The following is a 12,302-nucleotide window of genomic DNA, read 5'->3' as shown; positions in this document are numbered from 1 at the left end:
AAGCCCTTGAGAACTTGGAAGGAACAATACCAGTTTTGACGTAGACTGCTGGTAAAGACCAAATATCCGTATTGTGGTATGAAGATATTTATCCACTAATTTTATTAAGCAATGAAAAACAGGGGGAGAGGATTAGCATTTCTGCATCGTTTATGCAGTAAATGGTTGTTGTTCAATTCATTTACCTTTAAGAATGGGTAATTAAATGACTGGTTGATATTAACAAAAAGGCACCAGTGAAGCTGAAAATAAATTACATTAACATTTTAGTTTTTGTTTCAAATATTGTGTACAACAGTTTTTATTATTATCATCGTTGTAGTTTTAGAGATGAAACAACACGTTGAAGTTATTCTGTCGAGCATACCAGAATGGCACTGGTGGGTGATTTTACAGTATATTACTATTGACTGAACAAAGCTGCTAGATGATTATACAGCTGTTGAAATAAGAATAGTGAATAGAGAAATGTACACATGTTATATGACTAGTCGGAGCAGGGTAGGTAATAGCACAAGATAAAATGATGTGGAATTAAAATGTATCTTCTACATTTATTCCTCAAAGGTTCAATATCACCTTTCTACAATGCATACCTATCATGAGTGTTGAGGATGATTACAATTAGTGCACCCCACTTTTACAGAATAGGCTTTCCTAAAATTGTCACATTTCATAATTTTGCATGGTATCGGTAAATGTCCATGAAACATGTTTCATTTATTCCCTCATTTTTGTCATTTTGATTGTTTTTAGTAACACCATATTTGATGTAAGTAATTTTAAAAAATTGAATTGGAAATCATTTTAATAATCAAGGATTGATATAACACAGTAGACCATTCACCCCTTCTTGATCGTCCTATGAAAGAGGTTCTGTTTACTCCTCCCTTGCGCTTTTTGCCTGTGTCTGTAAATATTTTGCTTTCAAGCATCTCTCCAATACGTTAAAGATCACTTAAAGAATGCTAAATGATTTTCCTATTGTACCAATTTTATTTGGTAGGCAAAATATCGCATAATAGCTGCCTGCTTGCAGATCTATTTACTAGATCATAATATGTGTTCTTAATGTATAATTGTCATTTTATAAATGCTTCTTCTGAAAAAAGTATGGTTGACTACTTTTGTGAATGCTTCAGCAGTTTTTGATTGCACTGCAGTTACGACTTGTTATGCAATATATCTAAAACTAATTATATCTTTTGTAGAAAGGCTGCTACAACACCTTCAATTAAATACTACTGGTGCAGCTTTATCTGCATCCTGAATGTATTTTGTTTTGTCAGAATAACGCAGTTTCAGTTGAAAAATCTAAATAAACGTTCCGTAGCTGGAGTCAGCCCAGTCTTTGTGTGCTTTTGACCTAGTTGAATTTGTGAAATATGTTCTTGAGACCATGATGGCCAGTTCAGTCTATCAAAGAGATTTGATAGCACAGGTGGTGCTAATATAGGACAGACCCCTAGGCACTTGTAGACCAAAGTTGTACAGATTGTAAGCTGTCTGAGTCCATATGGCAGTCTGTCCCACTCTGTAAAGGGCACTGGATTTGTGCCTGCAGGTGGATTGGTCAGTGCATTAGATGCACAATTATTAACCATTGCCACCGTGTTCTGAATTAACAGTATTTATGTTTTGTAGTTTGATTTACTTGATATTTATTTCCTTTTCAGTGTTTAGATCCAATTTGTCTTTTGTTCATTTCTTGATACCCACAATTTTCTTACATGACAATTTTCTATATAAAGGCTCATTATTTTAATTTTCCAAGCTTCCAAATTAAATCTGTTAATGCTCTTGTAAAATGTACACAATCACTGAGGAAAATTTGATTTTGTTCCCTTCTTTGTCTTTATTTATTTCAACCAAATTATAATTTCAAATTGGCAAACATTCCATTTCCATTAGTTGAGAATTGATAAACATCTGCCTTCATTTGAATCTACAGAAACAAGTTATTTGGTCCAGTGCTTTCAATCCAGTTTTTCCCATTCATTCTTTATTTATATTTTACTATATTTTAAATCATACTGTCAGGTGAAAGTAAAGGTTACTGTATAAGTATTTTTGTGCCTTTGTTATGATTGTAGTTTCTGAGTAAATTAAAAGAAGGGATTCAATGGCTAATAGACATTTTGAGGTGAATTTCACCCTCTCACAAGGTTGTTGGATGTTATGGATCATGGAAGTGTGGCACTTTATTGCCGCAGAGCACTATGATGTCTTTTTCCGTTGATAGTTAATGCATCTCCTGTTACAGTTTCAATGTTTTTTTTAATTTCTTATTCCCAGCATCTGTACAGCTGCAGTCTTTTTTTTTTTTTTTCAATTTCACTCCTAAAGATATGTCTTGGACCTCTTTTTTCCCCCTCCATATGTCACTGCAGAAGGTAGTAATGGGGGTTCAGGGAGAAATTTCAGACCACACAGCTGATGATTAAGCTTTCTGTCATCCTTTTATATCCCACGTTCACATTAACCCTTTCACTTTCTATTTCCATTGTGAAACTCTTCTAGGCCTTTTAATGTTAAAGCTACTACATATGTGTAACTTAATATTCTTGTCCTGCCATTATTTCTGCTGAGATGTTGCTAATTCTATCTTCTATGCCTTCTATGCTGTTGCTGCTTCTTCCCCTTGCCAGCTGAGTCAGGGTAAACATTTCCATCTGCAATTATGATGCAAGGGGCAGAGGTTTAATTGTCCAATGGTGCAGAATAATTTGCAATGTACTTTGTTAGTCATCAAGGTTTCGCAGTGTTTGCATATTTTCAGAAAATGTGCTTGTTTTCCTTTAGTTTTGTATATGTGGTCTGGGCAGTGGGCAGGTGCTATAGACCTGCACAGGAAGGTAGACGCTCCCGCCCCCATGAGTCTCGGGCAGATGGGGCACGTCAGCCTGGGAAGGCGGTCCATCTAGGAGTGGATCAGTCATGACCGAGGGGGGGCCTACTAGGACATGTGGTACAGAAGTAAAGTCATTACGATATAGACCTGTCAATGTGCGTTACTATAAAACACACTGGTGAAGATTCCACCTCCAAACCAACCCAGACAGTGCATCTGGTTACAGTGTCTGATGGTGGCTCTGAATGTCAGATTGAATGGCACATCTGTATGCCTTCATCTTCACTATGTTGTTGGTGCTTCGGTGCTATCAGGATGGGTCCCACTATGTGGGCAGCTGGAAGGAGAAAGACACAAAGGCAGGTTGAAGTGAGGGCAGAGAGGACAGTAAAATGTACTATTTTACACCATCTGTAGACATAAATCAGGGATTATTGTCATATAGGTTTTCCTGTGTTTCATATTTCCCAATGACATGGAAGTGAGTGACCAAATGACCCCCTTTGATTTCAGTTTAGAGTTTAGTGTAGAGATACAACGTGGAAACAGGCCCTTCAGCCCACCAAGTCCGCACTGACCAACGATCACCCGTATACTAGTTCTATCCTCCACTCTAGGAACAATTTACAGAAGCCAATTAACCTACAAGCCTGCATGTCTTTGGAGTGCGGGAGAAAACCGGAGCACCCGGGGAAAACCCACACGGTCACAGGGAGAATGTACAAAGTCTGTGCAGACAGCATCCGTAGTCAGGATCAAACCCGGATCTCGGGTGCTGTAAGGCAGCAACTCTACCGCTGCACCACTGTGATACCTTCTGACTTTGATCCTGACTTTCGGGGCAATACCATGCATCACTTATTTTCCCTCTGACCTCATCACCCGCTCATTCCCACGTTAGAATCTTCTACCATCCGGCTGAACTAAGGGTGGTTTACAGTGGCCAATTGTTGGTCAGTGTGGGCAAGATGGGCCGAAGGGCCTGCTTTCATGCTGTATGACACTGATTGTACACTGTTTGGCTGAAGTGAATGAATTCTTGTCATATGTGCTTGCTGTGCAATGGAATAGTGATGCAAGTATGTGAAGATGTGCTGAAAATATGACATTGTGGAGAAGTTCAGCTCCCTGTAGAAACAGGGCATCCCTTTCCCTCGTGTCCATGTTGATCAAGCCTCTTATGCTATGCTGGAATATTATGGACCCAGCTTACTCCTGAGTTATGGGTGGTAGACAAAAATGCTGGAGAAACTCAGCGGGTGAGGCAGCATCTATGGAGCGAAGGAAATAGGCACCGTTTTGGGCCGAAAGCCTTCTTCAGACGGGGTTCAGCCCGAAAAATTGCCTATTTCCTTCGCTCCATAGATGCTGCCTCCCCCGCTGAGTTTCTCCGGCAATTTTGTCTACCTTCGATTTTCCAGCATCTGCAGTTCCTTCTTAAACATGACCCCTGAGTTATGTTATCTCTTGCAGCAGTCACAGTCACCTCCACCATACACTTCTCTATTAAGAGGTGCAAGCTAACTTTAAGCAAGTTAGTGCAAACTAATTGGAAGGGTTGCCAGCCAGTCATGCTGAAACAATCAATGGGCACATATCAGCTGGATGCAGAGTACCGGTGGCACAGAGTTGCTGCCTTACAGTGCCAGAGACCCGAGTGGTGTCTGTACGGAGTTTGTACGTTCTCCCCGTGACCGCTTGGAATTTCCCCGGGTGCTCCGGTTTCCTCCCACACTCCAAAGATATACAGGTTTATAGGTTAAATTGGCTTCAGTAAAAATTGTAAATTGCCCCTAGTGTGTAGGATAGTGTTAGTGTATGAGGTGATCGATGGTCAGTGCGGACTCGGTGGGCCGAGGGGCCTGTTTCCACGTTGTACCTCAAAACTAAACCTTAACATGAACAAACTGTAGAGATTTTGTGTGTTGACCCCCTGTTAAACGGGCGCAGGTTAGTCACGTAATGTTTTATTTTAAACTTTTGCCCTCCTTTTGATCACAACTCCATCTGACCTGTCAGCTATTGAACACCATGAGCAAGAGAGCTCTCTGGATAGAGGTATCCTTCAACCTGTAACTTAATTCAATTGATCTTAGAAACATCCAGCGGTCATAAAAATGGCAACATGAACGGTGTATTTCTTTCAACTTATTTTTCCCCTACCACTGCTGAGGAACAATAGGTATTCCAAGAGAAAGATTGCAGTGGGCAGTTCCCCTTGGTGTTTCACTGGAGTTATGATGAAATAGAATCCCTGAGGAAATTAGGTGTCATAATTAATACTGGTTAGATGTTAAATTAAAATTATGACAGCAATTTTGAAATGTAAAATTGAATGAAAGTTGGATTGGCAATCGTTAGCAGTGGGACATGCCTCAAGTTATAATGCTGTCTTTGTTACTGTGGTGAATTCATTAAGAGCATTTAACATATGGTTTCATGCATGTCCGAAATACATGGATAAATGTATTTCTTGTTTGAATTGCTCCATGTTTGGATGAAACCTTTTGCCTGTGCGTGAACGACTAAATTATAAAAATGCAGAACAACATTTTATTTTGTTAGAGCTGCTTTGTTGGGGAGCTTCGGTGCTTGGTTTACATATTAGCAGCTTCTGTATCGATTCCTTAAAGTTAAGGTGTCCAGTCCCAAGCAGATGACTGATAATGTTTAACATCTAACCTTGCATTGGACAAATGAACTTTAGTGGCTGCAAATCTAGGTACTCATAAATGATATGTTTCGCAGTAGTTCAACACCAAACAAACTATATTTGTAAGCTGTTTATCAGACGCCTTTTGCAGGTGAAACTCTTCCAATCTCAGATAAATGATTAAGTGTTCTTGGAAGAAAATAAATAAACCCACAGACTACATGTTTCAGGTTTTGGAGAAGAGCCAAATAGTATGAAACTTCTAACTCTTCATTATGCTGTTAAATTCTCACCTCTGGAGCGGCTGTGATGTTGGTATTTATACCATGCCAGTTTGCAAAGGGTCCATTCGTCATCTTTGACCTATGATACATTTTCTATCATACAAATAATACATCATCTGTCTCCTTCTACAGCAGGGCCAGGTACCAGTATTGCAGTGCTGAGTTTATCACCAATTCTCCGCAGAGTAACTAGACGAATAAGTACTAATTTAAGTAAGCCCAATGTTGCAGCATTTTACGATAAAATTGCAGTTTGAAGTAACAATCTCGGGCAAACATTTCTGTCATTCTCATTTTGTTTTGAAGTTTGAGATGATACTCAAATCTATCTTGGCCACCTGAAAGATAAAACAACTTCACAAGAAGGATGTGCATAAATGAGCAAACTGCATTAAAGTAGAACATGATCATATTCTAGCCTAGGTGCCTTCCCAACCCCATCACTAACTGAGAGTCGAGGGGCAGTGTTTTGATTGAACTGGCTGTAACACCATGTTAAGTTCAAATGTTGCCTTTTAACACTTATATACTTAAATTGCAATCAGTTCAACATTTGTTTAACCATCGCACATAAGTAAACCCTGAATAACCCTGCATTCTAAAGCTAATGTTGCCTAGAAATTAATCAGATCGCTTGGATTTTTCCAATGCTGTGCAATCCAATTTCGACTTTGCTACCTATCGATTTCTGGCTAAATTTCAGCGAGGGTGCAGCCCATAATGGCCCATTGTTGGCTGAGGAAGGTATGATAACAAAGAGGGATACAATAAAGTGGAACTGGCAGGGTGATTAGGGTGGGGAGGAGAGGAGGGAATGGTGGAGTTACTTCGAATTAGAGAAATCAACGTGAGTTGTAAGCTGCCCAAGCAAAATATGAGAGGCTTTTCCTTTTTAAAATGTCTCCTAGCTTTTAAGTATGGAAGAAAGATTCCCTCTCTTACCCATCCTATCATCTCCTCTTAACCTTTTGAAAGCTATGGTTGTTTCCCTTTGAAATTCCAGGAATGTAATCGTAGTTTGTGGATGAATGCAATCCAGGGAATCTAGATATTGTTCTGGCAATTCTAAACTGCACACATGCCTGAGCTGTTGCATCCAGGATTGTACTCTGTGTATGGTCTAATTGGCATTATGTAAAGGTGTAGCACAATTTATATTCCCTTTCATGTTGCCTTTCCTGGTTTTATTTATTTTTTGTTCTGCACCTCCCATTTCATTTTCAATGGTGCAATGGTGCTTTATTGTCACACGTGCAAAACACAGTGAAATTAATTCTGAGCCGCCAGGTTTGGCGCCATTTCTAAAATCCGGTCCACGTGCTAGGTGTTTAGGTGTTATGGAGCAGCGCCCGATCCAGGCGAGCCCCAGGCTACAGCAGGGCCTCCAGCCGTTGCCTTTATCAGCATCGTTCCTCTCCTCGCCCAGCCAGCTAAAAATCTATGATCTAATTAATAACCTAACTTCAATAATCTATTACCTCTTATATCTTTTTGGCTCATTCAGTGGTTCTAACCTTTCTTTTAATACAAAATCCCATTTATTTTTAGATTTAAAACATCTATGTTCCTTGGAAGTTTTAACACTTTAACATTTAAGCAACAGTTCAGATTTAAACATTGCTAATTGAAGTGGTCAGATGCCTCTGTTTAACTTTCCTTTAATCATCGCACATAGAGTGCTGTTGGGTCAGTCCAGGAATACCAACTTGTGTACGTCAATGCGAAATTCACAGCTGGTGAATTGCTACAAAGAGAGGAGGTAAATTGTATTGAAGCACTGAATTGCAACAGCATTGCAACAAATTGGTCATGGATTTTAAGAAATAACTTCAAATGCATTGAGTTCTCAATTTGAATCTTTCCTCTGCGAAAGAGTCGGGATTGGCTAGGTTTATGTTCATAAAATAAATCAACAATCAGAGAGACAATTTTCATTGCCTCTGTCAAAATTAACAACAGATCATCAAGTGTCATTGGTTGGGGCTAGGGACGAATTCATGTACTTCACCGGAAGAAATACTCAGCATGTTGATACTCCATAAAAAGAAAGGTGAATAATAACCACTAAATTCTGCTATGATTATCTGTGGACTGGAGTGATGTCGTTTCAGAAGAAAGCTTGAATCTATCTTTGAAGGGGACCAGCTGAATGTAATGTTTGAATGTAAAAGTAACATTTTCGGGGCCTTCTCTTTTTTCTTTAAGTTTTGCAGAATATGCTCTTTTAAACCAGAGCCTCTCTGCAAGGTGCTTCAAGTATAATTGTGAAGTATCTTAATAATGAGAATCCTGATGACATTGCAATGCAAAACGGGGGGACGCGGTTTATGACTCAGTTGTTCAGAGATAGCATCTGACTGTTCACCACAGGACCTGGATCAATTGTGCCTCGTGAAGTGCAGTCAAATCCTCCTTTCAGCCCAGTTATAACTAGAAGATGAGCAATATAGGTAAATGCACTTAATACTAAATCACAAACAGAAGTTTATTTTGGGATTATTGCTAGCTTTTAGTTCCCACTGCTTTTCTCATGGTTTCACTTCGCTCCCCTCACGTCACTTTTCTTCGGCATGAAGACAAGCTGATAGATTTACGACTTCTTAATTGCTTTTCTTTAAGTTTACATCCACTAAAAGGTGCCTTAAGTTCTTCTGAACTTCCCCTCACATTTCCCATGTAGAGATTAGGAGGCTAAGATCAGCCATGATTGAATGACGGAGTAGACTCGATGGGCCGAATGGCCTATTTCTACTCCTATAACTTGTGACCATTTCCCATGTAGGAATAGTTCAACCAGTGACCATCAAAGATGGACTAAATTTCCTCAAATTGTAGTAGATTAGCAGGGTTGCTAATGTTTACTAATATCTGAACAAGCAAAGACATGCTATCAGATTTAGAGTTTAGAGAAACAGGCCCCTCGGCCCACCATGTCCGCGCCAACATAAATAACTAATAACATTTAGATTTAGATAATTTCTTCAGTACGGCATTGTCATTGGTTGCTGGAGAAACAACAAACGTAAACATTTAAAATATGGTAGCCGTTCCCCAGGAGCTATAATTTGGCAATGCGTTGAGTGTCCAGTTCTTTGTACTCTGCCTCTCAAATTAATTCTGTTGAAGTCAGTGGAATGAACCTTGGAAGCAGAGTGCACTCATTTACCACCATTGACCAGGGATGGATTTCTTGGCAATTGCATTTTTATTCCTTTCTAAATTCAGAGTAATCCTAAATAGTGTGCAATCTTAGCTGTGTATACGGTTAATTTTTAACAGTGAATATTTGTTTCCTGGTTTTATTGCTTTTACAGTAAATATTACCACATACTAAAGAAATGACTGGTTTAACATTAACAATCAGCAAAAGGCTGCAGTGAAGCTTGATGGTTAACGATATGGATGTGTTTACTTCATTAAGTACTTACCAACATTCAAAGTTTGTTTCTTCTGGACGATATCTATGTGAGGATTGTAATGTAATGACGATCTTTTCTCCCTTTGCAATATTTGTAAATGTCAATGTTTTACATTTCTGATCTTAATGTACTGATTTAATAAGCATAATTTAAATTGCCACTTACTACTATTTTGTCTCTGAAAACCACTACCACTGCAGGTTGAACTATGCAATTGTTGTGATGCATGAACCCTTTTATAACGCTTTTTCATATACCTCATTGTAAATATAACTGATCTGTGGGAATCTGTATAAACATTTACCACACAGCTGCAGCAGGATCTTGGGTAGAACAAATTTTATCATCGTCCACTTTTTTTAATGCTCCTTCCCTACAATATTTATGGCTTGCATGTTATAGCCTTCCTTGGAGCCTTTATTTTTTATTGTTTGCACTATTGTTGGTTATATATGTATGTATGTTTTATTTGCAGCCTATCCCATGAAGACCAAGGGTGCAACCATCCATTATTTGGCCACGGTGTGTGTAAATGGCCAGGGTGCGAGACAGTCTGTGATGAGTTTGGACTGTTTTTAAAGTAAGTTTCTAAAGTATTTTTTAAATTCACATTTAACTGACTCAGGAATCAAGCGGATTCATAATTTTCTCAAGTCAGATGCCATCTGTAATGTTTAGAATTGTTGTACACTTGCTCGTTAAATGGCAGAATGGCTGTGTGTGATTTGTGATTAGACTTAGGCTAGTAACAGTTTGGCAGCATTGAGGATAAGTTGGCGTGGGAGGTGTGAGAGAAACTAAAGTGATGTAAAGTCTTGCTGTGCAGTTATTTTATGCATCTGGACTGATGTGAACCTACCCCAGTTACCAATCTGAACATGTCTACAATTGCACAATTGTCAGTAATGCTATCATAAGAGGGAAAACAAAAGAAATCTCTCTAAACAGTATGCATTTTTACGGATGCCATAAGGGTGGCACAGTGGTAGAGTTGCTGCCTTACAGCGTCAGAGACCCGGGTTTGATTCTGACTACTGGTGCTGTCTGTACGGAAATTGTTCATTCTCCCGTGACCACGTGGGTTTTCTCCGGGTGCTCCGGTTTCCTCCCACACCCCAAAGACATGCAGGTTTGTAGGTTCATTGGCTTTGGTAGAAAAATTGTAAGTTGTCCCTAATGTGTAGGTTAGTGCTAGTGCATGGGGTGATAGCTGGTTGGTGCGGACTTGTTGGGCCGAAGGGCCTGTTTCTGCGCTGCATCTCAGAAGATTGAAAGATTTTTAAATTTAGCTGCAATACTAGTTCATAAACCTCTGGTTATTAATTAACTGTCAAGCATAATTGGCCAACTGTTGTTCCAGTTAGTGTTAATCAATATAGTGGCAGTAGGTACTCGTATCCTGTGTGATAATCAGCATTGTTTGCAAACCACTTCTTCGTAGGAATTCAACTACGAACAGCAACAGATCAATTCGGAAGAAAAGCTTAATAGCGGTTCACATGATAAATCAGTTTTTTAACGACATCACTGCGAGAGCATGTCATATAACCTAACTATTGAATGAGCACAACATTGCTGCTGTTTAAGCACTTTATATAATGGGCTTTGTCAGTGACAAAAAATGTTCAATGCAGTTAAATAATAAGGCTGCCTTGAGTTTAGAAATCGTGAGCCTGATTTAATAATTGTCACGTTATTGCACAAAAGAAAATCTACTAAAGTAATCAGACCACTGTCACATTTTGGAACTGAAAGTTTCAGTACTCAAATGGCTAAGAGATTAGGTAATTTTTTCAGACAGTGATACAATCCCATCTGTTTTTAATACTGTAGTATACAAACAGCTTTAGAGAATGGAATGTAGCACTTAAAAACAAATTACTAACACTTGACTGTTGTGTTTTAATATCAGCTTCCTTTAATAAAATTTCACATAAAATAGCCCGAGCTCTGATTAAACTTGTGTGGAAAATGAAAGAAAGACATATTATGAGCGCGTTTTTTTAAACTTGTTTTTATTAGCTCACCGTGGTGTCGTTCAGTTGTTTGTCTAGACTATTCAAATTTAGCAAAGCATTTAAATAAACCTTGAATCACAAAGACACTTTTATTTAAAGTGGTCCATGGGTTTTGAGAATTCGCTGCGTGTGCATTCAAAACATTTCCATATAGATTTGCAATGTTGGTGCTTTGTAATTTTAAGAAGCATGTATTAAACATGGCGAGACAAATATGCAACAACTTATGAACTTATTCACTGTGATTTCACATTCTTCAAAAAGTTTTGAAGGGACAGTTATACAAATCTTATCTGCACTGAACCTTTTGATTTCTCCCGAAAGTTTGATCTTTGTGCATTAGCTGTCTGGTTGCTGCATGTCCATTGATATTAGTTGATAGTTTTATGTCGAGAACCAATTTTAGCATTTATTATTTTTAGTGATCCAGCTGGTTGTATTTAACAGCTTGTTGTTCCTATTAAAACCTTTGATCAGGTGGTCTAAGAGGGTCAACCTGACCTCAATGCCACAGTGCCCTCTAGTGATACTAGATCTGGAACAATCATTAACTTACTTTTCCAATTGAGGAACAACAATCATTATTAATATTTTGATCATTCCCTTTATTAAAACTAAATATGAATCTTAAAAGTTAAAAGAGGAAAAGATTGATGTTGCATCTCTTTGGGGAAAATGGAAAATATTGAAGGAAAATTAGCAAAATGGGCCCACAGTCTCCTCGTTGTCTATATTGGTATCCATTATATTTTAAAAGTTTTTACTTTGAATAAAAATAGATAAACTACATGTAAATGATGCATTAATTTGGGATAATTAAATCATTTTTAAATTTAGATTTATTTATTTAAATCCTATATTAAAAGTCAAATATTCAAAAGATCAGATAGGTACTTTCAACTGAAATTTTAAGAAATCAGTGAAACAACAGAATATGAAAGACGGAAGGAAGATATGTTCTCTTCTGAAGCAGACCCAGATTAAAAGATAAAATGAATTTGTTCTCATATTCCTTTCACTATATCCCAAAGTGCTTTATTGGATAAAGGTATTTCTGAAGTATAGTCATGTTGTATA

At 38.3% G+C, this 12,302-nt stretch overlaps 1 protein-coding gene across 12 annotated transcripts in view; it reads left to right on the top strand.

The window, feature by feature from the left end:
- The window catches only part of foxp1 (forkhead box P1), a 486,565-nt gene that overhangs the window by 410,760 nt on the left and 63,503 nt on the right, over positions 1–12,302 (top strand). For all 12 annotated transcript variants that reach the window (XM_033036706.1, XM_033036704.1, XM_033036702.1 and 9 more), the window contains one exon: positions 9,683–9,787. In XM_033036706.1, coding sequence (XP_032892597.1) covers positions 9,683–9,787 — 105 coding nt within the window. The remainder of the gene's footprint in view (positions 1–9,682; positions 9,788–12,302) is intronic.

Source organism: Amblyraja radiata, chromosome 18 (assembly GCF_010909765.2).
Source record: "Amblyraja radiata isolate CabotCenter1 chromosome 18, sAmbRad1.1.pri, whole genome shotgun sequence".
Classification (NCBI taxonomy): Eukaryota; Metazoa; Chordata; class Chondrichthyes; order Rajiformes; family Rajidae; genus Amblyraja; species Amblyraja radiata.
Note: the sequence above shows the minus strand (reverse complement) of the source record. Positions and strands in the feature narration are given on the sequence as shown.